A 27775-nucleotide genomic window follows, 5' to 3' on the forward strand; every position below is an offset into this window, starting at 1 on the left:
AACTAACTCATAAAAAATGCATATTTGACTTTAGCTGACAAACCATTGCATAAAAAAATAAAATAAATAAATAATAAAAAGTTATTTTTTGAAATGGCTTAAGTTTATGAGGGCTTTAAGATGTTTTCTTCACCCCACTGGGGACCTAATATAGTCAGAGTTTGGGAACCGCTGGTGGAAGCCAAGGCAGATTTATAGCAGACACTGCTATCCATGAGAAAAGGTCTGGCCAAGGAATCCATTTAGAAAAGAAAACAGCATGTGCTGGCACCAGTAGTTTTTTGTCTTGGTTTACATTAAATTTAAATGCATCCTTTTTGCAGGAGAGTCCATGCCTAGATCTGGTCACTAGCTGTGCTAGTTGTTGTTGTTGTTGTTGTTGTTATTTAGATTACTGTGTCAGTCTTTAAATTTTCATTTAAAGTAGGAAGCTAGAAATCCCAAGTAGAAGGCAGAGGGGTATGGGTGTCCTTTCGCCCCCCACTGAAAATTAATTTCGGGGTTTTACAGGGGTCTAAATCCTGCATATCCTGGGCCTAAATTTGTGCCTTGATGTTGACCCAAAATTAAAAATAAGTGTATCTTTAAGTTTTTTTTTATGATTTTAGGCCTTAAGATTTAAAGAGCAAGTAAAAGTTACTTATGTGTCTTTGAAAAATAATTACAAAATAATTGATTTATATTAGAATTTTAAAACCACAAACTTGTCATGGCACGCAGTACATTTCAAAGTAAGTAAACTCTGCATATTTATGCAAACTCTGTTTGGTTTTGCAATAATTACACACAGAAAAAAGTGGGCAAAAGACAGAACTAGAAACCAATGAAACAGAAATTATATTTTAGGCACAAACAAACAATGTCACATTATATAGATACCATAGTACCAAGTGAGACAGAAAAATGTGAAGCAATTCCTAAATTAGACATAAATAGTATTAATTGGTAGTAAATTTGAATGCAGAAAAGGTAATCTATAAGCTATATTTTGTTTTCTATTTTTTCATGTACAGAATTCCATTTTGTTCCTTTTGAATTTTATACAAAAAACAAAAACAAGCCACATTTTAAGTTTCTAAAAATAGTTATGGAACCAACCAGTCCTTACATTTATTTTTAGTCTTCCAAGATTCTGAGTATACATACTTTCCCATGGCACCGTTTCTCATTAACTACCGAGTCAGAGAATGCACAAGTGCATTAATAAATAATACATTTTTAAAAATGCACTTACGAACACTGACTTTACAGTTTTCAGAAGTTTGTTTCTGTTGCATTTTCTGTAAACATTAAATTGATTTCTACAGTAAGTTGTACTTTTTAACTGTTGCCTGATTAGAATAAATACAAATAACAGTAAATAATGTATTGGCATTTACTTAATCAACATATCTTTTAAAGTAAAAGTCCAGTACATAAATAAGTTATATTGGTATATGAAATGGAAACTATTTCAAATGGAAAAGAGTAAGTTGATATGAAAAATCACTTTGGTGTACAAATTACATTCACAAATGGTTTTGGATATTTCTTATTCATTTTGTTAATACTGTATAGATTAGCACAAACCGACATGCCACTTCTTTAGGAGATTAGCATGAGTTATGAAGGAAACCTGGAGCAGCTTCCCTTTTTGGCTGATGCCACAAAACACAGCAATACAGTGGCTTGTGAAAGTATTGAAAGGTCAGGGACAAAGTTGTGGGGAAGTACAGATCAGGGTCGGGTTATAAAAAAATATCCAAAACTTTGAACATCCCACGGAGCACCATTAAAGTCATTATTAAAAAATGGAAAGAATATGGCACCACAACAAACCTGGCAAGAGAGGGCCGCCCACCAAAACTCATGGACCAGGCAAGGAGGGCATTAATCAGAGCGGCAACAAAGAGACCAAAGATAACTCTGAAGGAGCTGCAAAGCTCCACAGCGGAGATTGGAGTATCTGCCCATAGGACCACTTTAAGCCGTACACTCCACAGAGCTGGGTTTTATGGAAGAGTGGCCAGAAAAAAAGCCATTGCTTAAAGAAAAAAATAAGCAGACACATTTGGTGTTCGCCAAAAGGCATGTGGGAGACTCCCCAAACATATGGAAGAAAGTACTCTGGTCAGATTACACTAAAATTGAGCTTTTTGGCCATCAGGGAAAACGCTATGTCTGGCGCAAACCCAACACCTCTCATCACCCCGAGAACACCATCCCCACAGTGAAGCATGGTGGTGGCAGCATCATGCTGTGGGGTTGTTTTTTATCGGCAGGGACTGGGAAACTAGTCAGAATTGAAGGAATGATGGATGGCGCTAAATACAGGGAAATTCTTGAGGGAAACTTGTTTCAGTCTTCCAGAGATTTGAGACTGGGACGGAGGTTCACCTTCCAGCAGGACAATGACCCTAAGCATACTGCTAAAGCAACACTCGAGTGGTTTAAGGGGAAACATTTAAATGTCTTGAAATGGCCTAGTCAAAGCCCAGACCTCAGTCCAATTGAGAATCTATGGTATGACTTAAAGATTGCTGTACACCAGCGGAACCCATCCAACTTGAAGGAGCTGGAGCAGTTTTGCCTTGAAGAATGGACAAAAATCCCAGTGGCTAGATGTGCCAAGCTTATAGATACATACCCCAAGAGACTTGCAGCTCTAATTGCTGCAAAAGGTGGCTCTACAAAGTATTGAGTTTGGGGAGGGTGAATACATGCACGCTCAAGTTTTCTGTTTTTTTGTCTTATTTCTTGTTTGTTTCACAATAAAAAATATTTTGCATCTTCAAAGTGGTAGGCATGTTGTGTAAATCAAATGATACAAACCCCCAAAAAATCCATTTTAATTCCAGGTTGTAAGGCAACAAAATAGGAAAAATGTCAAGGGGGGTCAATACTTTCGCAATGTACATGGCTAACTAGCTTTAATTTGAATTGAATTAAATTAAAGTATGACTACTTACTGTTGAAATCACATTAATGTTTATGTATTACCCTGGACATGTGTAAAAGTTATTAACGTACATTGTACACACTATATTTATGACTTTCAATGTAATACCATTGTAGCTCAGTTTTGTCAGAACGTGTTGCAACGAGAGGCACTCAGATCGGTGAACCAACTGTACAGCTATTTAGTGCGTAGAAGTAAAAAGTTTCAGAAGTGAAAGCAAGCGCTGAGTTAACCCATTCATTAATGCTTACATTTTTATTCTGTGTATCTGTTTGCACCATGCATTTTAGCACTCTAAGGGCCTGGACACACCAGCGATTCGTGTCACGTTTTTTTTTTTTTTTTTTTTTTTTTTGACTAGCAGTAGACAGTGCCACACCAGCATGTCTATACCCAAGTGTCAGTTCCCTTTTACTGCTAAAAAAAAAAAAAAAAAAAAAAAAAGTATAATCGCATTATATTTAGCGCGAAAATACCCCTGTCTCGTCTCGTCTCCCCGCTGTTGCTGTTTACTAATACGAACATGTAAAATATGACATCAACAGAAGAGGAGGAAGAAGAGATCCGTACTGTATATAAGTTTGAACATACATTTCCATTTGACTTGAACTTCTTAAAAGGGGCATTTAGATAATCTGTTAAAATTAACGAACGCAAGTACCGAGCCTATATAAACATAGATAAATCACAGTATGTGTTTGTGTATTTGTTACTTGCGTTTGTGTGGGTGTATTTTTTATCTGCATTTTGTGTGTAAACTGTCAATATTACTTGACCACAGTTTTACAGCGACTGATTATGCAGCAAAACAGCATTTTACTGGAACAAAATAAACATTTTGAATACTATTCACTGGAACATATGAGCACTGTAAAAACTTTTTTTTTTTTTTTCCCATTTAAAAATAACTATTTTAGGCGGCTCATCTGGCAAAGCAGACGGCAATTTAACCAGCTGGAAATGAGAATGCTGCTGTGTACTTTAAATAAATACAAAAATAATACATTGGAGGCTGGTTATTCTATATTGTCATCTGAAACAACAACTCTTAATTTGACTTTGCCTACCTTTTTCCAGTACGGCCTCCTTTTTGAAATAGAGATGAAAATGAGTTTTTTTCAAAATGCTGACACTGCATGTATACAGCAAGGCCATTTACACTCCACTTACACTCCTGAGTGTTTATTTGGATTTAAAGGTAGCAGCCTTGCTTGTGATGTGTCTTTGCTTCATTTAGGCTAAAGATCAATGCTCCATTCTGCTTAATTTTTTTTTTTTTAGCATTGCAGAAATTTTACCAGCTTTTAAAATGCATGTTAAAAATGTCAGCTTTGTAAGTATTTCAATGTAACAAAAACAGGGTTCCCTGATCTGCAGCAGAGCTTTCGATTGACATGGATACTGTGCCTGACTGGAGTTAATGTTTAATGCACAGAGTGACAAGGAGGCTTCATTGAGCTATGTGCATACAGCTGAAACTACATCAGTGCTTGCATTTCACTTTTTCAGAAGGGGGTGAACCCCCCTCCATAGGGTTCCAATTTTGGTGTGGGGGAAACTTAAAAAAAATTTAAAAGTTGGCACGCCCACAGCAGCGTGCTCTGATCAATGGTGAGTTTGCTTGATTGATGGGGTGGCACGGGATGGGAATTTGTAGAGGGTGGATTGAGGATGAAAACTCTGACCCCCATGTTAAACTGAAGTATATCATCACAGATTTGTGACTAAGCAAATAATAATCTGTGATAATGACAGCGAAGTGCAGATTAGATGATGGTATTTTTATTAATAGTCTGCTCCGTTTCCGATCCGATTATCGGTGCATTCCTAGTTTTAACTGGAACAAAATGGAAAAGATACAGCATCTATTCATAGCCTAAATGGTTTTCTGCACTGCTGTATAGGTTACGCTTGACTGACAAATTAAGCTGAGCAGAGCTGAAGCCTCGGTTTCTTCTTGTTTGTATTTCTACATTAAAACAACATTAGCAAAATGTTTATTTTGATTTCTTATCTGTAAACCTACAGTCATTGTCCCTATGTGTGAATGATTTTTATCTTTAATTAGCCTATTTAAGAAAACATGAAGTCCTGTTTTTGTTTGTCGCTGGCCCAATAAAATGTTAATGGTGTAATTTAATTTGTTTTGCACCAGTGTTGAAAGGCATACACTGAATTTAGTTTTAATAGTAATTTGAAAGCAGTGCAGCACACTTATCCAGAAATGATCCACAAATTCACTTCCTTTGCAGGATCAATTTATTAAGAGGCAGTGTGGTCCAGTGGCTAAAGTCCAGCGCTTGTAACCAGATGGTCACTGGTTCAAATCCCACTTCTGCCACGGATGGTCACTGTTTATTTTACACGCACTGTTCAAAATAATTTTTTTCAGAGTAAAACAGGTTTAAAAGGCACTGCATGGCAAAAGACATCAGTACTGCATCTCCAGCCCTTGTTCGCTGCATTTTTCACTTACCTCTCAGGGCTCGCAAAATTTTGGTAATGGTACTTGCCCTTCGGGCAGTCCATTGTCAACATTTGGTCGTCCAAATATATGTCAAGTTGCCCATAATTGACCTATGGACTGTAATTTGTACAAAGTACACTGTACTCAATATAGGTACAGTATCTCAGAGTTCATACACTTTTTCAACATCAAAATTCCATACTTTTTCCAGATTTCCATTTGTTTTTCTCAGACTTGTGTTTTAGTTAGTTTCTACTGGTTTTTTGGTAGTTATCCACATAAGCGGGCAGCCGCAGAGCATTATAGCTTTTTGATCCAGAGCAGAAGTTGCTCCTGGTTTTCTAAAAGTATTTGTCAGTATCTGGAGGTGCGTCCAACATTTGAACTACGTTGCATTATTTACAAAAATAATATACAAAGTTGTGTACTTTTACCAAAATAGGATAGAATAATGGTACCAATAGTATACTAAAACCAGACAATTCTGGCACGTGTTTACTTGCAGTATATTACTTTTTTTATAAGGGATGATATTGAATTCTGATCCAGACTTCTTTATACCCTCTGTTAAATGTTGAACACTATGGGAGGTGAAAAATAACAGAAATGAAATAACAAATGTGCACACATTATATTAAAATGTGAAAGTGTCATGTGTAGTTAGCATACAAGTCAAATACTAAATACAGTACACCCTCGCTATAACAACCCTGTTTGGGTCCAAAGCCTTTTGTTCGCTATAGTGAAAGGACAATCCAAAACGAACAATATAAGCTGCTGGAGTAAGTTAAGGAAGTCACCTTGGATAAAGGCATTCGCTAAATTATTAATAATATTAGTACTGCTTTATTCTTAGATTTTCTTTATTACTGTATTTGTCACTAATAGCACTAATGATAATAATAATAGTGCTGAGATTGTGAATAAAAGTAGAATTACCAGTACCTATTTTTGGCATGCTGCATCCAGTATTCTGGCTATCCTATTTGTTGATGAACACAGTAACCCCCCCCCCCCCCCCCCCCCAAAAAAAAAAAAAAAAAAAAAGCTCATCAGCAAAGTTTCAGTTTTGTTTCAATTGCAAATGATAATTTAAATATTTGTTCCTTATTTTAAATGCCGGTTGCATAGACCTGTACGAGCCAACATCAGCAGCAGTTTGATTTTTTAATCAGTAATCAATTTAATCGTATAATGAAGACCATATAGCAAGGATGTAAATAGTATATCTACACTCGCTGACAATTTGCACCCTAGACTATTGTTGCACTCTGTACAATAAGTTCCAAGCAAGCAACATACATTGATAATAAAATTACCGGTACATTTTATTAATCACTTTAAAGAAATGAAAAAAGTGATGTCAACATGCTACATGCTAAATCTGAGTCAGTGATACTAACTACCGTATTCGATTACGCCCCCCTTTTTTTTCGGCTTCATTCGGCTCCTGTTGGTCTCACTCGGCCATTGAAAAGTTTTCTCTGCTTTTTCTGGAGAAAAAGTGACTAGAGACCCGTACTTTACGTCTTTTTGATGATGTCGAACCTGGTCCGACATAGGGCCGCAAAGATGTTAACTCAGTGTCCTGTTGTAAGTGACTCTGCATATAATGCACGGTTCACAGCCTACCTCTGTGAAGAGCTTTGTGTTGGTGGTCCACTCTGAAAGGTGCTATATAAAAATATATTATATGATTATTATTAAAATTGTGCTTACTGTACCTTTCATTGTGTGTAATGCCCACCTGATTGCTAAGGGGTTAATTTACTTGTAACCACTATGGCTGTGCTTAGGGTCAGCCAAACATTGTACGTTGGAGTTAGCAACATTGCACAGCCATGTTTATTGAGAGATAGTGTTTAGGCTTTTGAAGAGACATTTTTAATGCTAAAATTGCATATGTAAGCCTAAAGAAAATCAAAGGACAAGAAATATTACAGAGAACAAAGGTAAGCTCTGTTTTGTTAAACTTAAGCCTACAGTATGTTCAGCAAAAAACATCAAGAAATATTTCTCAATTACTTGTTCACTATAAAAGAGACCATGCAAAGTAGTTAAATTGGAGGAATTGTTACAGTAATATAGTTCATTGTGCTGGAAATACAATTCGAAAATAATCTACAATATGTGAACAGCTTCATTTTTCTGAGCTACATCAGTATTCCATGCACTGCTGAAAGATCAAACTGAATATCGTGTCCCTGCAGTGGGTAACCGTTTGATAAATTCCTTCCTTATTGTTTACTCCAGCCACGTACTCTGAGGCACATTTTTTATTCAGCCTGTCAGAATTTTCAATCTTCCTGTCTAAAGAGCTGAGCCAAAGGTGATTGTGTTTTGGACAAATTACCTATGCTGGGAGATCTTCATCATCTTCGTCATCATCTTCGTCATCATCATCTTCATCATCATCTTCATCTGTGGCTTCTGTTTTTCGTTTAATTGTATGTAAATCTTTTTTTCGGGGCGTTCGTTTTTTATGTACTGCATGAAATTATAGTGTTTCCGGTTACTTTCCAGAATGTTTGAGCATTTTTTTTCTGTCAAAATATGTATAGTAGTAACTCGACAGTACTTGCACAATTAAGTTGTACCTTCTTTGCTTTGCTGTACATTTCGCCACAACTCTGTTTTAAATACTTTGTATGTTAACTGTAATTTAATTAACAGCTTTAAATCCCGTTAACAAGCCTCCATTCCTGATTTGTAAGCAGTTGGGGTGGGTTTAAAGTATTCAGAACGAATCAATGATAGGTACACGTTAGGAAGGCGGGACATTGCCCAGCAGCACTGGGAAATGTATTTATTATTATTTTTGTAGTAGGTTTTATTTTTTAATGGGGAAACGGGTAAATTTGAATTGATTAACCATTTCGTTTTTCCTGTGTTTATTGGTTATCCATCAATTTCTGCCTCATGAAAAACAATCTGTTTCAATTTAAACACCATGCATCTTGAATTCTCTGAATAAATGTTATTGCTGCCAGGGAACCAAAACAGAATTTAAAGTAGTATTTTGTGTGTGTTTTGGATTTCAAAAATGCAGCAGGACCTCAGAGTTCTGAACACCTTGGGAATGGAGGCTGCATGGTTGCGTGTTTGTGGAGCGTGTGCACCTTTTGGAAAGCACTGCGACACACTGCATGAGACACGTTGGTAGGCGACTATTTTGAGCAGTGGGCTCGCCCTGCGCTGAGCTGATAGTGTAGTAGATTCCTGGAGACTAGTGCTTCCCATTTTGTGGGGCAAATTTTTATTTTAAGCTATTAAATGTGACACTATGGCTACCATTACTGGTACCCTATTGTCAGCACTGTGTTAAATCTGCACGCCTTGGTGTCTCTGTCTGTCTCAGTATTATCCAGTGACTACCCACACATGTAACACATGACCCTGTTACAGGCGTATATTGAAGTTTATTTCTACAGACACAACTTGATCAGAATGGCGAAGAAGTCCTACAACTTTAAGCTAGGGGTGTTTAATCATGTGGAGTTTAAATATTGGTAAAGTGTCAAACGTTTTTAATTTTGCTTAATCGGTTAAACTTTGTCAAAAATGTGCAGGTTAAATATTAAGAACAAGAGGGTGTCTGCAAATAATGGCAAAGTTTTCTTTTGCTGTCTACTTCCTACCTTTGTCACGTGGCATCATTGTCATTGGATATTCATTTCCCAATGTCCAGCATGCTTTTGGTCACGTACAATATCGCAACATGTTTTTTAAAACAATCAACACAGCATTCTGTAATCTGGCTTAACAAAGGACATTAACTTGTTGAATCTGGTATCCTCCACAATTGAAATTGGTTGCATGTCAGTTGTGATCATCTCAGTAATAAACCGTGTTATGTTTTCAGCCCGACCTGTGCTTTGTTTAAAACTAAAATGTTCCCTGTAAAATTTCCTGTACTTGCTTTGAAATCTGCCTCACCTTTGTCTGGATACATTTGTTGGTACAGTAATTTCAACTTCTCCAGGACGAGCATGCCGCTTATAGGAGCGACTATCTGGTTGCATTGCATGCATGGTTGAACAATTGCTTACTTCTTGCAGAAAATGCGGTGTTGGGTAGACTAGTCAATTTGTTATTGTGGTGTTCATATACTTTGAGTTTCTACTGCATTTAGTACTTCTACTGCTGAGCGAATGCAGAGTGAAGTAGGTGTGACATTGAGCCTTTATATAGTAGTAACACAGAATCGCCTTTTTCAGGCTGCAGTAAGGATTTACCTTTTATACTTAGACAGTGCAGCTACATTAGCACCTGCTATAGTTAGTATCTCTCAAGTATGATCTGAAAGTCTAGCCTCTAACAACTTTTAAGGCTGTGGTCACACTGGGTCCCTTTAGAGGGTTTGGTTCACATTCGGTAAGTTTGGTGTGAAGCGTGAACAACAAAGCTTGCTTTGGGAAATGAACAGTACCAAGTCCACCTAAAGAAGTGGTCTTGGTCCGTTTGGCAAACGCACGAGCGGATTGGTCCTTTTGCACAGAAGAAATGAAAGATACAAGGTAGCACTGCTCACAAGTAAACATTTCACACATAGTTTAGTTCATATTCTGAGGAAACAAGTAGAGCAAAAACAGCCTTCATTTTTTAATAAAATAAATAATCTTGTGGACTATTTGTTTAATCATTCTGATTGTTTATCATGTTTAAATGGCAATACTAATAGCTGATCTATTTTTTAAATCTAGTTTTTTTTTTTTTTTTTTTTAACATTTAACATGTTTTGAGATGTCAATATAAAGAAAATTAGTTATATGCAATATACCCAATGTTTAATTTTTAAACTATTATTGTACTATTATATTTTAACGACTTTCAAAACTGATAACCCTAATTACATGGGCAGTGTGAGAAACTAAAGCTCGGATATAAATTTGCTCAGCCACAAAAATCTAAGCAGAACAACTGGACAAAAAAAGCAAAATATTCAGTCTTTTCTCAAATGAATGCCAGTAGGAGAACAGTTCAGTGTTGCAGAACTGAATACTGCACTATTTTCCTACTGCAAATGTATAAATTAAATTGGTGAATCTAAAACATTTTAAAAACTGAAGCAATACTTCAATAGCTGCCATCTTTCAAGACACCTTGCAGGACATTGTAAACACCTGGTTCACAGAACATATAAACGAACCAAGTGCACTTGAACACAAATGAACTTGGTCATTAAAAAAAATGAAACAGACCCAGTGTGAATGCAGCCAAAAAAATTATTTGAGAGGGTTAACAAAAGCCTACTTTGTGTTTTGAGCTATGTGAATCTTCACACGCAGACCAGGAAGTTACTCCCCTCACTCAATGTATTATTCTTGCTTACAGGATTTGGCAGGAAGGATGTGGTGGAGCACCTCTTGCAGAATGGTGCTAATGTCCACGCAAGGGATGATGGCGGGCTGATCCCACTTCACAATGCCTGCTCTTTTGGCCACGCCGAAGTGGTGAGTCTGCTGCTGTGTCAAGGGGCAGACCCTAACGCCAGAGATAACTGGAACTATACACCTCTCCACGAAGCAGCAATCAAAGGCAAGATTGACGTTTGTATCGGTAAGTCATCAAGTGCTGCGCTATGCAATTTGATTGTGGATTCCCATCTGGTAATGTTGAAAGCCAATTTATTTTTTACTAAAGGTCATCAATTATAGCAAAAAAATGCTTTACGATGGTTGCTGCAAGTATGAATGGCCCTAGTAAGTTCCCAAAAATCATATTAAGCAGATTAAGGTGAACCTTGACTGAAATGAACCAACTTTACAGCTACATTTTTACATTGATTTAAAATTGTTTTTGGCTGTGCATAGTTCAGTCTAAGCTTTTAAAATTAGATGAAGATCAACAGTTTCTGAATTGGGTTGGTTAAAAAAAGGGAGGGTTAATAATTAGTTCATAACGCAGTAATGTCAAATAATTGTATGTGATTCAGGTAGCAAGTACAATATTATACATATTAAATATCAAACAACCCCTAGTTGAAAGAATTGCCACTTTAAATACAGTACATGCAGAGTAGTCTAGACTGTGCACTATGCATAACGTACCTTTTTATCGTCAATGATGATTACTGAGGAGCTGTAAAGGATTATCGAGGAAGTCATTATAAACACAGGCAGCACTTCAGTTGGCCTGTATAAATAATTTCCAATATAAATTCCAAGTATTTAATGATTAACCCATGTAAAATTAAGAAGGTAGGCAAAAAAATAGATGTGGTGTTTGAAGGAAGTTGGGGCTGAGTTTTAAATAAGTCCAGAAAGATAGTTGTTATAATAATAAAACATTCTTAATTTAATATGTGGATAATTTACTTTGCATATTGCATATAATGGCAAATCAAACTGCAGTGGAAGGGGAAACTGGGTTGGATAGCACCAATTACCCTGCAGTTGATGACACTGTTTGTGTTTAGAAGAGTGTTGGAAAACATGGATTGAGAATGGATTAACAGTTTGCTACGCATGTGGACTGGCAGAGCTATACTGGTGTTTTTTTTCTGAAAAGAGACTAATATTGCAGATAGCAGACTGTTTGGTTCATATTGCATGTACTGCTTACAATTGATAGAGACATTGCGTCTACAAGCTTCTTGCCCAGCATTGACTGCAAGCTAAAAAGATAACAATGCTGTGGACCAGAAGGGGCCAGGCTGTAAGACTTTGGAATTCAAAGCATAAAGGGGCTAAAAGGCTCCCAGGGACTGACGTTGGACCCAGAGTTTCTCAGAGAGATCGAAAGAGATAATGCCACTGGGATCAAAGGGGCAGATTTATGGGCCTTTTTTCTCCAGGAGTGTGAAGAATGCACTGAGTTCAGAGGTTGTCACACTAGACTACACACACACACACACACACACACACACACACACATACAGACACACACACACTAAATTAACAGAATAATGTGTTGTACCTTGACCATTGGTTAAGTGTCAGAGAAAGGGGAGGTGGACCATCTATACAGAAGGGTATTTAATGTCATGCAAACATTGTAATCATGAGTATTCTGTTTGTCCTGTACCTGGTACCAGACTCCCTGCATATTTCAATAAACCTGGCAACTGATTGAAGAAAAGGACTCTGTGCATTTTCTTGAATCTACTTACTCACCATCATTTTTTGTAAGTTACTTCAAAGAGCAATTACAGTTTTTGGTTTAATAAATAGATCTGGCAATTTCATTGGCCAAAATTAGTCTTACTGTTGTAAAACTCAAGATAATTATCATGGAAAATGCCCAGAACTAGTAATTTTCAGTGCTATTTTTGTATGTTGTTAATATGAGTCAATTTCAATAACCTGTTTTGTGCAAATTGGGTGCATTATAGGCCAGCATGTTACCCCAATAAAATAACTGATGTATCTTGAATTATTTTTGTCATCATCCCAAACAAACATGTAAGTTATTGTATGCATAGGTCAGAGGCTGTTTTTCTCACTCCATCTAGCCAAATGAATATCCATCTTTTCCCCAGCATCTGCTAATAATAATTTGCAGAGACTGCATCCCTTGATATGATACGTTACACAGGTTTTGCTTTCTTTTTGGGTAACTACATTGTAAAGTCATCTGTCAAATGCAGCACAGTGCAGAAATCAATTTCTATAAAGTGGTGTAGTTGGACCATTGTATACAATTTCTTGTTTTTTTTTTAAATATAAATTAAGTAACACTGCGAGGGGGATATTGGGTCTTTATTCCTGAGTCAGTAGTTTTGTTTGGGTCATGCAACATAGGTTATGTTCTGGTGGTTAAGGCCACTTTCAAAGTTTTTTTTTTTGCCTGTGGCTGCAGCATGCTATTCCCCATATTACAGCTGCACAATTAGAATTAAGTTAAACTGTGTTTTTTCTTTCTGTGGCCAAAAACTTAGCTTTATGTATGAAGCTTAAGCAAAATTATACAACATCCTACACTTTGGGTTTGACTTCAGTTTTGTGGCTTTGTTGCCCTTTACAAATTTATTGAACTGAGGCACATTTCTTTGAACTTGCCCTTTTTGTTGCCAATTTAGAGCCTTGCTGTATCTGTATACCCCCCCCCCACCACCACACACACATGCTTGTTAAAAGGGGAAAAGCTTTATCGTATAAGTAACAAATGGCTAAACGTATACTATAGATTCATATTTTATGAAGCATACTAGAATCACTATTAACAGTGACAGTCGTATGAACAAACCCAGTCTCGTAAAAAAGTGATGTTGGTCAATGGTTACCAAACTGTGGGCTGCAAAAGGTCCCAATGTGAGTCTTTTGAACAGGGTATAGTTCACACATACAAGTGTTTGTACATCAGTATGAAGGACAATATTCATTTTTTTCATTAATTAAAAAAACAACATGAAAACAATGTATTTTTTATAAATAATTTGTTTAACAATTCCCCCACTCCCCTTATACATTGGACAGCAATGTCATATTATTAGAAAGCCTGTCAGAAACATTGCCCAATGTGTCCCGCTCTCAAATAGTAGTGTGCAAAGCAAAGACTAATTTGATTTGCAATTGAATGAATGGCTTTGCTCTCCAAATAGATTCTGAGCAATGGTAGGCATTTTTATAGGTGCTGGAATGTTACGATATTAATACTCCTGCATTTGATTGATACAGTGAGTATGTTGAATTTGTGTGGTTAAACTTTGACTTAAAATTGAAGGCAGTAGTATTAGGTTAGGTCTGCATCAGTTTTACAACAGCAGTAAAACAGTTTGTGTAACCACAGAAACACATTCTAAACGTGTTTTTTTATTAGAGCTTCATTGATTAAGTATAGTGCTCAGTCCTTCAGTCCTCTCTGATCCAAGAGGTACTCCATGTTTTCCAGTTCTCCACAGCGGGAACTACAATGCAGAGTATGAGCCCGCCAATATTCAGAAGCTTGCGCAACGCAGCTCTATACCGCATGATAGGGATGGGACGGTATGATAACCGTTAAAAAAAAAAATACAGTGGTAACCTTAATATCATGGTATACAGTACATCATGCAAGTTATCAAACAAAGGCTCAAAAGAAGAAAGACTAGTGTAAATAACTTAAATTACTGTAACAAAAATAAAACCAACAAAACACACTTCCTTTCAGGGAATGATTTAAACATTTGGTATGTAGTATTTTACTATTTCAAATAATGTGGTATGTTTCTTTTTTATAAAGACAACCAGAATAATTAAAAAAAAAAAAAAAAAATAAAAAAAAAAGTTGTACACTCAATGTTATACTACAACAGTATTGATCTATTATTTGCTCAAAATGACGTGGTGCTGTAGTTTGTATTTTAACGTATAAAATTAAATTAATAAACAAATAAATAAATACTTGTTTAGCTGATGGCAAAACACAAACATGTACCAAAGGTTATTATTTAAGAGCAGAGATGAGTCGTTTATTTTTTCAACTTGATAAATTAAAATGTATAGCAAAAAAAAAAAAAAGTATTTTAATACTAAAACGTGTTATTGGATTTACATTTACGACATTGCACAAGTAAGCTTCCAACGATTATGGTTGAAAATGCGTGCTGAGCTGCAAGGTTTGGAGAAGGTGTTTCTCTAAAAGCTGCATGTGACGTCAGAAAGACAGCAGCCAAGAGCAACCGGCGCAGCAAGCTCTGGGTAACAGAACGCAGCAACTGAAACGTGTGTTCTGTGTTGTTGTCAGTTTCCTTCCAAACCAGTATCAAAATACAGTATCAGTTCACAAAAAGATCTTCCTCAGACACTTTGCTAAAGCTGCAGGTACCATCGCTTGATTTAGAAGAAGTGTGTTTGCAGTTGAAAAAATGCGTTAATCGGTGTATAACCAAATTACGATAATTGAGGTTTAGAATAAAAGCAACGGTATTAATACCGTAATGTACCTAAACCGTGGTAATACGAAAAACCGGTATACCGACCCATGCCTACAGCATTATTTAAAAATAAATAAATACATCATCATCATCATCATCCATAATAATAATAATAATAATAATAATAACAACAATCAACATTGGAGCTGCCTGCGCCAGATGGGCAGATCCACATCCCGAGGACACAGCCAATTGCAAACCTGAGAGTCCCCACAAATCATGTGTGCATAAAGGAGGTGGGGACCCCCGTACCAGAGAGCCTTGTATTAAGATTCTCTCATAGTGCAAAATAGATGTGCTCTGAAAGTTGTGCCAATATGCCTCTGTTCAATTGAAGTTTATTTATTTAACTACATACATTAATATGTGCTTTGTTTGTTGGTTATTTGGCATTGCGACCATCAAAGTTGGTACACTAGAAAAAAAAGTTTGGTAAAAGAAGTGTGATTCTTAATTCAATTAATTTTCAAAGAAAGGGTGTAATCATAATCATTATGCGAGAAGCAAATAGTTTTATATTTTATAGTAAATATAAAAATAGTTTTATATTTTTTATATAAGGACTGTAATCTAGGGGTTTATTGATTGATCTAAACGGAAAGCTTGGCTTGTTTGCTGAGATTTGTCACTCATCAGCCATAGTCTGGAGGTATGCATGTCAATAGTTTTTTGTATTTGTGATTTTTGTATGTATAAACAGATTCACCTGTTTTGAAATTATTTTTAATCTATTGTAAAGTTCTTAACCATGTATTTTGGACAGTCGTGGGGAAGCACTGGTGTAGTTCTGTGCCCTTTTGCTAGTTGGCTTTTTTTTTTTGTGGGCCTTTGCTTTATTTGTTCAGAAGTTGTGTAATAAGTAAGGCTACGATTTCGGCACGGTAATTTTTAGTACATTTCATGGGCAAGATGTGGCAAAAAAACAAGAATTCATGGAAAGTTCACCAAATAATGTAGTTTTAGCTACATCAACATACACAAGAGGTTTTAAATAGTAGGCCTACACCAAAAACAATAATATAAACTATTGCTTTTGACTACTGACCAGTTTAAATGTTACTTTAGAGTACATAATTTTCAGTACATACTTCAGACTCAGACATTTCTGGTCGAGTCGAGGGTCTCCGACCCTGCAAAGAGTCAAAAGTGTGAAATTTACAATCTTGCGATGTGCGTCTTTTTTTGAAAGGCGTACAGCCTTAGCAGATCCTCAAACCTTTCATCTGTCAAATACCTCTGTGTCACATACCCGCATCTCATTTAAAATTCTCCCTTGGAATCTCTGTTGGTTGAGAGGATGGATCAATGATGTTGCTTTTGTTTTAACCCTCTTGTATAGAGCTACAAACTCAGCACATCTACTTAAATGTAAATGTGTCCAATTTCGCGAATGCGGTCTGTATTTAAAGTATGAACAGCTGTGACCACTTTGTGCAATGAAAAGGGCTGCGACACGATGCGTCCCATAAAGAAAATAGTGAAGCTGCACAGCTAGCTGTCTGCGTCTGACGTATCATATTCATCTGCAACTGAAGTACTGTATGAACTGGGCTTTAACAGAGTTTTCCATGATTCTGAAACAAACTGCATGTTGTAAAGAAAGCCTCTGTAAGCTGGTAAACTACTTCTGTTCTCTGATGCATTTGTTCTGTCTTTTACAGAAAACCTCTCACTCACTTTTTTGCATTTTAGCTGTCACCGATTTACATGTTTGCTTTTATCTCATTCGCTGACATCCATAGCTACATGTAAATGATGTGTGCATTCACAACCAAACTATTTACAGATACTTGCAAATTTTTATTTTCAGTGCATGACTGCTGCATTTTTTTAAAGGAAATAGTGCTAAAACAAGTGTTTACATCCATTTCCAAGATTTCACCGACTTATTTTTTTAATTCACGATTTCCGTGACACCTCACAAAATCGTAGCCTTAGAGAAGTGATAAATTAGTGGATTTAACAGATATTGTTGGCAGAAAACAATCCAGTTATTTTATTGCAGGAATACTACAGTACTGTAGCTACCTTTAAGACCATTGCTACCTTTTTTGATTCTTGGTATTCATATTGTCAGTATGCTGCATAGGTGACCATTTTGAACTGTAAAGCCCTTCTCCATTCAGCTGCTAACTCGTCTGAACCTGAACAGACAGCTGTGTGTTTCCAGAGGACAGTGTTACTTATTTTGCAAATGAATGAGACAGTTCATGTTGTGGAATCGCAATAAATAGACATGGACCTTAGATCACAACTCACAACAAATCTTAACTACGCTTCTAGACACCAGCACACACGACAAGCGGTAAGACCATCCACATCAGCTTTATTCTGGAAGACAGCAGCTCTAATAGGGCCTAGCTTAGGGATCTTCAAAATTGAATAGGAGCTCAGCCTGCAAACACTTAAACTTCAAGATTCTACTGTACAGTATATGTAAGCCAATATATTTCACAACTTAATATTTCTGTGTTTAATCTGTATTTATTGTTGCTACTTAAACACTGATTTATAAAGCACTATTCTTCCAGTCTCTCCATACAGCTGTTACAGGTGTAAATGAAAAAAAAGTAAACTGCTTGCCATAGTGCTGTTTAAGGCATTAAAATTGGGTTGGACACATACATGACCAGTTATCAGTGGCTCAGTTTACATGCAAAATTGTCAATAAATCTCGAGCAATTTCGGTTTACAGGTTATTTTTTGGGGAGAGTAATTCTCCTTCAAAATTCAAATGACCTAATTAATATTCACATATTTCTGTCAGTGTTTCACCTTGGCCATGCACGACAACTGATAATGTGCAACTTTCTTAAACTGGGTTTACAAAAAGTTTTAAGGTTGAAGAAACACAAGTGCAGCCTGCCTCAAAAAATAAAATAAAAATGTGAAGGGAAACCAAACAAAAACCCAGATATAGCGTTGCAAAAATACATATACATAAGAACATAAGAAAGTTTACAAACGAGAGGAGGCCATTCGGCCCATCTTGCTCGTTTGGTTGTTAGTAGCTTATTGATCCCAAAATCTCATCAAGCAGCTTCTTGAAGGATCCCAGGGTGTCAGCTTCAACAACATTACTGGGGAGTTGATTCCAGACCCTCACAATTCTCTGTGTAAAAAAGTGTCTCCTATTTTCTGTTCTGAATGCCCCTTTTTCTAATCTCCATTTGTGACCCCTGGTCCTTGTTTCTTTTTTCAGGCTGAAAAAGTCCCTTGGGTCGACACTGTCAATACCTTTTAGAATTTTGAATGCTTGAATTAGGTCGCCACGTAGTCTTCTTTGTTCAAGACTGAACAGATTCAATTCTTTTAGCCTGTCTGCATATGACATGCCTTTTAAACCCGGAATAATTCTGGTCGCTCTTCTTTGCACTCTTTCTAGAGCAGCAATATCTTTTTTATAGCGAGGTGACCAGAACTGCACACAATATTCAAGATGAGGTCTTACTAGTGCATTGTACAGTTTTAACATTACTTCCCTTGATTTAAATTCAACACTTTTCACAATGTATCCGAGCATCTTGTTAGCCTTTTTTATAGCTTCCCCACATTGCCTAGATGAAGACATTTCTGAGTCAACAAAAACTCCTAGGTCTTTTTCATAGATTCCTTCTCCAATTTCAATATCTCCCATATGATATTTATAATGTACATTTTTATTTCCTGCGTGCAGTACCTTACACTTTTCTCTATTAAATGTCATTTGCCATGTGTCTGCCCAGTTCTGAATCTTGTCTAGATCATTTTGAATGACCTTTGCTGCTGCAACAGTGTTTGCCACTCCTCCTACTTTTGTGTCGTCTGCAAATTTAACAAGTTTGCTTACTATACCAGAATCTAAATCATTAATGTAGATTAGGAATAGCAGAGGACCTAATACTGATCCCTGTGGTACACCGCTGGTTACCACACTCCATTCTGAGGTTTTTCCTCTAATCAGTACTTTCTGTTTTCTACATGTTAACCACTCCCTAATCCATGTACATGTGTTTCCTTGAATCCCAACTGCGTTCAGTTTGAGAATTAATCTTTTGTGCGGGACTTTGTCAAAAGCTTTCTGGAAATCTAAATAAACCATGTCATATGCTTTGCAATTATCCATTATCGATGTTGCATCCTCAAAAAAATCAAGCAAGTTAGTTAGGCACGATCTCCCTTTCCTAAAACCATGTTGACTGTCTCCCAGTACCCTGTTACCATATAGGTAATTTTCCATTTTGGATCTTATTATAGTTTCCATAAGTTTGCATATAATAGAAGTCAGGCTTACTGGTCTGTAGTTACCTGGTTCAGTTTTGTTTCCCTTTTTGTGGATCGGTATTACGTTTGCAATTTTCCAGTCTGTCGGTACCACCCCTGTGTCAAGAGACTGCTGCATGATCTTGGTTAGCGGTTTGTAAATTACTTCTTTCATTTCTTTGAGTACTACTGGGAGGATCTCATCCAGCCCAGGGGATTTGTTTATTTTAAGAGCTCCTAGTCCCTTTAACACTTCTGCCTCAGTTATGCTAAAGTTATTTAAAACTGGATAGGAACTGGATGACATGTGGGGCATGTTGTCAGTATCTTCCTTTGTAAAAACTTGTGAAAAGTAATCATTTAACATATTTGCTATTTTTTTTTCTTCCTCTACGATTTTGCCATTTGTATCTCTTAAACATTTAATCTCCTCTTTGAATGTTCTCTTGCTGTTGTAATATTGGAAAAACATTTTGGAATTGGTTTTAGCTCCCTTAGCAATGTTCATTTCTATTTCTCTCTTGGCCTTTCTAACTTCCTTTTTGACTTGCGTTTGCAGTTCCGTGTACTCTTTCTGCGTACTTTCTTTTCGGTCCTTTTTTAATGCTCTGTAAAGTGCCTTTTTTCGCTGAATATTTTTTTTAATTGATCTATTAAACCATTTTGGCAATTTAGTTTTACATTTAGATTTGCCTACTTTAGGGATGTAATTGTTTTGCGCCTCTAGTACTACATTTTTGAAGAACAACCATCCTTCTTCTGTGGGTGTTTTCTCTATTTTACTCCAATCTACTTCTGTTAGTCTCTGTTTCATGCCTTCATAGTTTGCTTTTCTAAAATTGTAAACCTTAACTTTAGTCTTTACTTTTGGGGATTTAAAAAACACTTCAAATGAGACCATGTTATGGTCTGAGTTTGCCAGTGGTTCTCTGACCTCTGTTTTAGTTATTCTATCTTCGTTATTTGAAAAGACTAAATCAAGGCATGCCTCCCCTCTAGTGGGTGCCTTCACAAATTGTGTTAGGAAGCAGTCATTTGTCATTTCCACCATTTCTATTTCATCCTTCGCGCTACCCACCGGGTTTTCCCATTTTATTTGGGGGAAGTTGAAATCCCCCATTAGTATGGCTTCTCCTTTGCTACACACATTTCTAATGTCATTGTATAACAGATTATTGTGCTCACCGTCTGAATCTGGCGGTCTATAGCATGCTCCTATTATTATGCTACATAGGTAGCCTCCAATAATATAGCAGACCTCTGGCACTAATTCCAAGCTATACTAATTTAATACATTTTTGGGTTCAAGTGTGACTTTTATTGTTCTTGTTAGCTAACCATTATAGAGTCTATTTAAGACTAGTTTAACACAAATTGTATCTTATTTTACTGCTCAGGGACAGAAAAGTCTAAGCTTAAAACAATCCGCTGTCTGATCAACAAACATCAAAGTAACAAGTGTAAATTATATATTTTTTTCTTCTAAGCTTAGCAAGTGGAAGGAGTGGAAGTGACAGCGAGTGGGAGAAGTACAGGCGTGGAAAAGTGCAGAGCAGTTTAGAAGCAGTAAGGAGAAATTGCATCTTTAATTGCTTTAATCAGAAAACACAGGACATTGGGGAAACACAGCAGCTCAAAGTCAAACAGCCGCGTGTTTTTTTCTGATAACAAGCTGAAACTCGGAGCAGCTGATTCAAATTCAGCGCCGTTCTGAGACACGGTCGAGGGGAGGAGCCAACAGCACAGCAGAACAACGCAGTTAAACGAGGCAGTCTTCCCAGCGACAGCGAGTGGAAGCGACAACGAGTGGGAGAAGTGCAGGCGTGGAAAAGTGCAGAGCAGTTTAGAAGCAGTTTGAAAGCAGGTTGACAGCTGCAGAAGAAACTAAACTTCAAAAAATAAAACCCTCAACATGGTCTTCAAGCCAGTAATCTGTGACACCTGCTTGATGTGGGAAATCCTGAGAAAACCTAGCAGAGCTAAACCAAGTGTGCGTAAAGTGCCACATGATCCAGGACTTGCATAAACTAGTAAGTATGCTAGAAATGGAGCTGGAAGAAGTGCGACAGCAACAGGATCTTGAGGAACTGGCACACCCACAATTCATGGAAGTCTGCATCACCCCTAACAGACTGAAAGCCACCAGGGAGATAGAAGGTCAGAACAGCTGGGTTCAGGTAGGCAGAGGCAGGGAAAAAAAGAAACTTTGTCAAACACAACCACCAGAAATCAAAACAACCAACAAATTTGAGTCACTTCAGAATTTTGATGAGCAGAACCAACAACCAGAGAACGAATGGAACAACATCCAGGACCCTATTGACAGTGGTGACCAGACAGCAAAAAGAAGGGAGGTCATGATTGTTGGGGACTCCATATTGAGAAACACAGCAAGTTCAATTTGCAGTTTGGACCCCCTTACTACAACAGTGTGCTGCCTTCCGGGAGCCTTGGTCAAGCACATCACTGAGAACGTGGACAGGCTCCTAGAACGAACAGGAGACGACCCGGTAGTAGTCGTCCACATCGGTACAAACAACATTGGAAGAGACAGACCAAAATCCCTGCAAAACAAATTCGGAGAGCTAGGAAGGAAATTAAAAGAGAAAACCAAAACTGTGGTATTTTCTGGTATACTACCGGCACCTTGCAAAGGACCATATGGACAGCTGGAAATAATTAATCAAAACGCATGGCTGAAGACGTGGTGCACACGGGAAGGCTTCACCTATCTTGATCATTGGACCACATTCTACAACGAGGACTATCTGTATAGACGGGACGGACTGCACTTAAATAACAAGGGAACCAGTCTACTTGGAGAAAAGATCCTCGAGCAGGTTCAGAAGCATTTAAACTAGTTTTTTTCACAAGTTTTTACAAAGGAAGATATGGACAACATGCCCCACATGTCATCCAGTTCCTACCCAGTTTTAAATAACTTTAGCATAACCGAGGCAGAAGTGTTAAAGGGACTAGGAGCTCTTAAAATAAACAAATTCCCTGGGCCGGATGAGATCCTCCCAATAGTACTCAAAGAAGTTATGTACAAACCGCTAACCAAGATCATGCAGTGGTACCGACAGACTGGAAAATTGCAAACGTAATACCGATCCACAAAAAGGGAAACAAAACTGAACCAGGTAACTACAGACCAGCTAGCCTGACTTTTATTATATGCAAACTTATGGAAAGTATAATAAGATCCAAAATGGAAAATTACCTATATGGTAACAGGGTCCTGGGAGACAGTCAACATGGTTTTAGGAAAGGGAGATCGTGTCTAACTAACTTGCTTGATTTTTTTGAGGATGCAACATCGATAAAACTATGTAATTTGTAAAAATGTGTTATTTCCTAATTGCTTATGCCTCAAAAGTATAGAAAATGGCTATTATTCCCCACAAACTTTGCTTTTGTGACCAGGACAGGTACATTTCAAAATATCACTATTTCCAATGAGAAAATGGCCGCTTTTGTGTCTTTTCATTCACATAAAGTCAGAAAAAAACAACACATGAATTCAAATTAACATGTATTTATACTAAAGTAATACAAAAATGACTACAAAAGATTTAGAAGTGAGTAGTTTTTCGAGATTTACGATTATACTGTAAATACAGTATAATCGTAAATCTCGAAAAACTACTTGCTTCTAAATCTTTTGTAGTCATTTTTGTATTACTTTAGTATAAATACATGTTCATTTGGATTCATATGTTGTTTTTTTTCTGACTTTATGTGAACGAAAAGACACATTTGCCTGTTTTCCCATTGGAAATAGTGATATTTTGAAATGTACCTGTCCTGGTCACAAAAGCAAAGTTTGTGGGGAATAATAGCCATTTTCTATACTTTTGAGGCATAAGCAATTAGGAAATAACACTTACTACCCAGGAACAAAAAAAATAATAATAATTTGTTACACGGTGTAATGGATAATTGCAAAGCATATGACATGGTTTATTTAGATTTCCAGAAAGCTTTTGACAAAGTTTAAAGATTAATTCTCAAAATGAACGTAGTTGGGATTCAAGGAAATGCATGTATATGGATTAGGGAGTGGTTAACATGTAGAAAACAGAAAAAAGTACTGATTAGAGGAAAAACCTCAGAATGGAGTGTGGTAACCAGTGGTGTACCACAGGGATCAGTATTAGGTCCTCTGATATTCCTAATCTACATTAATGATTTAGATTCTGGTATAGTAAGCAAACTTGTTAAATTTGCAGATGACACAAAAATAGGAGGAGTGGCAAACACTGTTGCAGCAGCAAAGGTCATTCAAAATGATCTAGACAAGATTCAGAACTGGGCAAACACATGGCAAATGACATTTAATAGAGAAAAGTGTAAGGTACTGCACGCAGGAAATAAAAACGTACATTATAAATATCATATGGGAGATACTGAAATTGGAGAAGGAATCTATGAAAAAGACCTAGGAGTTTTTGTTGACTCAGAAATGTCTTCATCTAGACAATGTGGGGAAGCTATAAAAAAGGCCAACAAGATGCTCGGATACATTGTGAAAAGTGTTGAATTTAAATCAAGGGAAGTAATGTTAAAACTGTACAATGCATTAGTAAGACCTCATCTTGAATATTGTGTTCAGTTCTGGTCACCTCACTATAAAAAAGATATTGCTGCTCTAGAAAGAGTGCAAAGAAGAGCGACCAGAATTATTCCGGGCTTAAAAGGCATGTCATATGCAGACAGGCTAAAAGAATTGAATCTGTTCAGTCTTGAACAAAGAAGACTACGCGGCGACCTAATTCAAGCATTCAAAATTCTAAAAGGTATTGACAATGTCGACCCAGGGGACTTTTTTGACCTGAAAAAAGAAACAAGGACCAGGGGTCACAAATGGAGATTAGACAAAGGGGCATTCAGAACAGATAATAGGAGGCACTTTTTTACACAGAGAATTGTGAGGGTCTGGAATCAACTCCCCAGTAATGTTGTTGAAGCTGACACCCTGGGATCCTTCAAGAAGCTGCTTGATGAGATTCTGGGATCAATAAGCTACTAACAACCAAATGAGCAAGATGGGCCGAATGGCTTCCTCTCGTTTGTAAACTTTCATCTGTTCTTAAGTGGCTTCTATCTATCTATATATTTATTTATTTATTGCCATGGGATGTTTTTTTTTTAGTAGCTTCAGTATATTATTTTTTTATAACTTATGATTTTAGGAGACCTGCAAATGGGAGTACTTTATATTCATGCAACACCATTTATTCAAATACAAATACTGAGTGAAGAGGTTTCAAATCTCCTCGTACTGTGTGGTTATTTTTCTCTGCTGGTGAAAGAAGGTTGCCAGGGCTAATTACAGTAGGTCTCGGTTATTAATAAAGAATTGCTTGGTACAGCCTTTAGTAAGAAAATTGGGCAAGGTTACATCATAAATGGTATCTTCACTTCTGAAGTCTTGTGAACATATGATATGGCTTGCAAACTTGTTGCCATGGGAGAAAAAAAAAGAACTTTAGTCAATTTGCACAGATTTTTAGCATGAGAATGCAATGTGAGGGAAATTGATGTATTCTAATATAAATCTTTATTTTTCTTGTATGTGCTGAGTTAATCCTGCATTCTTTCTCTCATCTCCCCTCACCCAACTTAAAATGCAAGCTTCAAAAGAAACTGAGAAAGCAGTCTGCTGATCTGCTAGCCAGTGCATTAGAGAATGTCTTTGAATTGGTGCCAGTTAGCAAACCTTTAAAACGTTTAGATGAGTATACATAGTTTCCCTAAAACTTTCTAAATACAAGATTGACACTAACATTTTGTTCATAAATTTCTTAAACTAACTATACCAAACACTGTACACATTGTGATGATTGTTGTCTGTCAAATTGTATTTTGATAACTGTCGGTATGATATTAAGGATTGAAAATATTTGTTTTGTGCCTTACAATGTCATTTGGCACATACATGGTTAAATCTGTAAAGAATAATTTACAATTTTTTTAAAATGAACAAATAGTACTTTATAACCAAATATAATTTATATTACTCAGGCTCTGAGTAGCTGTATATAATAATGTATGGAGTTATTCATCTTCTTGTGGGCAACATGAATATGAAGGTTTTATAGAGACAGGAAGGAGCACAGTGGAGTTGTTAATAAGAGACTTTTCTGAAGTTACTTTTAAAAAAATATTTGATGGACAGCCTTATCCAAGGAGTGGACAACAATTCTTTGAAGATCAAGGACACACCTTTTTCTAAGGACAACTGCCAATGAGGTTACATTTTGGGTCAATCCCAAATGAGTGGCTGGTGTCTCAGAACACCCATCTCATGCCAATTTTAAAAGACTGGAAATCAAATGATTTCTGGGGCTTGATTTTTCCATCCATTCAAGTTCTATTCTGGACCTATTCTTTGAGGAATCATCTATATAGCTGGAAGCTACAGAAGATGCCTTTTTTTGGGGAAAACCATCTTCAACTTAAGAACTTCGATCTGTCTTGGAACTAAACTTTGAATTGAGCTGCAACCAAAAGACAATATCTTTGAAGAGGATTAACTGCGATTGACTTTCTACGTGGGATATTAAAAGAAATTTCATACATTGTTCTTGGAAATCTAACAATTTGCAATGAAACCCCAGGACCCTTGAATCAAGTTTTGCACATTAATGGACTCTATTTACAACTGGACTTGCAAAACTTTGAAACCTTTCTGCTCTTGAAACCTTTCTTCAAGCTCCACAAGGGTAAATATATACTTCTTAACCTATCAAGAGTTGCCTATAGCTATTAGATTTAGAATATCTATTATGTGTTGTCTTTGCTTATCCATGTGTACTATATAATAAAACTAGTTAAAAATAATTTTCTTAAATTCTGTGTTTTTTTTTTTTTGTTTGAAACAAGGTGCACTTTTACAGAGAGTAAACATTCATGATTTAATAAATAAAAATTGCCAGAACTGCAAATTACTATTGGAGTAATGTATTGCTGTAGTTTATAGCATAATTGGTGAACTATAGGTACTAAGTTCTTTAATGGTAATTTGTGAGGAAACCACGTTGTGATATGACCTTGGATATAAAAACGTAAATATACACGACAACAATGACCCACCCCTTTTTGCCATGTCATGTTTTGGCCATCCACTTCCTATAGATTGAGGAATGTGTGGCTACGTCACATTCTCATGACGGTGGAGAGAGAATTGAGTTTCTAAACTGCATGGAAACCAAGCCAATGAGTCTGTGGACATCAAGATCAGTCTTTTAAATACTTTACTATCCGTCAACAAGGAGATGCAGGTTTTATGTTTTGCTGAATGTTTATTGTAGATGTCATTTGCATTACACATTAATCATGGGAACACCCATATTCCAATAATTTTGACCAACCCATAAAACAACTCTGTTGCACGTATTATTGCTATTGGAATCTTATACTGTGAAGACTCCATTTCCAACTGTTGGGAATTGGATTACAAAAATTGTGCCCTTTCTTTCATGTTAGGTTTATGTAAAAGTGCTATTTACTTTTATTTCCTGGATCATACCTAATACACTCCATGTATAGCAAACTGTCAACCATGTAGTTGGATAACAATAATTACAAGGAAATTGACTATGTAGGCCTACAGTATTTATTAAAGGTATTTTTCTTCAATTTACTGGTTTACAAGCCCAGGTTACCAGGAATCTCTGAATATCTTACTGAAGGCAACAGTATTCTACAACATTAAAGCCAACAACACAAAAATACAAATGTCTTCTATGCTGTGGAACATAAAGGTACTTTGGGATTAATATGTATTGTAGATTTTGAAAAGAGGGGAACGACTTCTTCCACGAGAAAGATTCCCTGTTATATGGGGACAGGTGTTTTAAAATTTAGCTGAACTATCCCTCACCATGTTATTCTGTGTGGCAAGCTGATGAAAGCTTTAAATTAAAAATAAAATCCACAACAAACATCAAACCATTCAAAACAACCTCCAGGGTCTTTGCTGAATAGGCTCATTTTTATTGGAAATCTCACAAAACCTTTGTTCGTAAAATTAAAAACCTAATTGTAATTTAAATAGCACCCCTTTTAATGTAAATGCAGAATAAAACCACCCCAATTGTTTCTTTGCTAATTCTTACAGAGGCGAGTCTCCAGACAGATTATGAAACAAGTGTTGTGTAGTGTGTTGTGTAGTGAAAGGTTGAAGTGTCAATGCACTCAAGGACAGCTGCTGCTGTTGTTGTTGTGTCATAATACTGCTGGCATTGTGGCTTTAAGGTATACTGCA

At 36.6% G+C, this 27775-nt stretch overlaps 1 protein-coding gene across 2 annotated transcripts in view; it reads left to right on the plus strand.

Annotated features, from left to right (window-relative positions):
- The window catches only part of tnksa (tankyrase, TRF1-interacting ankyrin-related ADP-ribose polymerase a), a 131961-nt gene that overhangs the window by 1589 nt on the left and 102597 nt on the right, over positions 1-27775 (plus strand). For both annotated transcript variants that reach the window (XM_041253735.1, XM_041253745.1), the window contains exon 2: positions 10740-10964. In XM_041253735.1, the coding sequence (XP_041109669.1) occupies positions 10740-10964 (225 nt within the window). The remainder of the gene's footprint in view (positions 1-10739; positions 10965-27775) is intronic.

Source organism: Polyodon spathula, chromosome 1, assembly GCF_017654505.1.
Source record: "Polyodon spathula isolate WHYD16114869_AA chromosome 1, ASM1765450v1, whole genome shotgun sequence".
Taxonomy (NCBI): Eukaryota; Metazoa; Chordata; class Actinopteri; order Acipenseriformes; family Polyodontidae; genus Polyodon; species Polyodon spathula.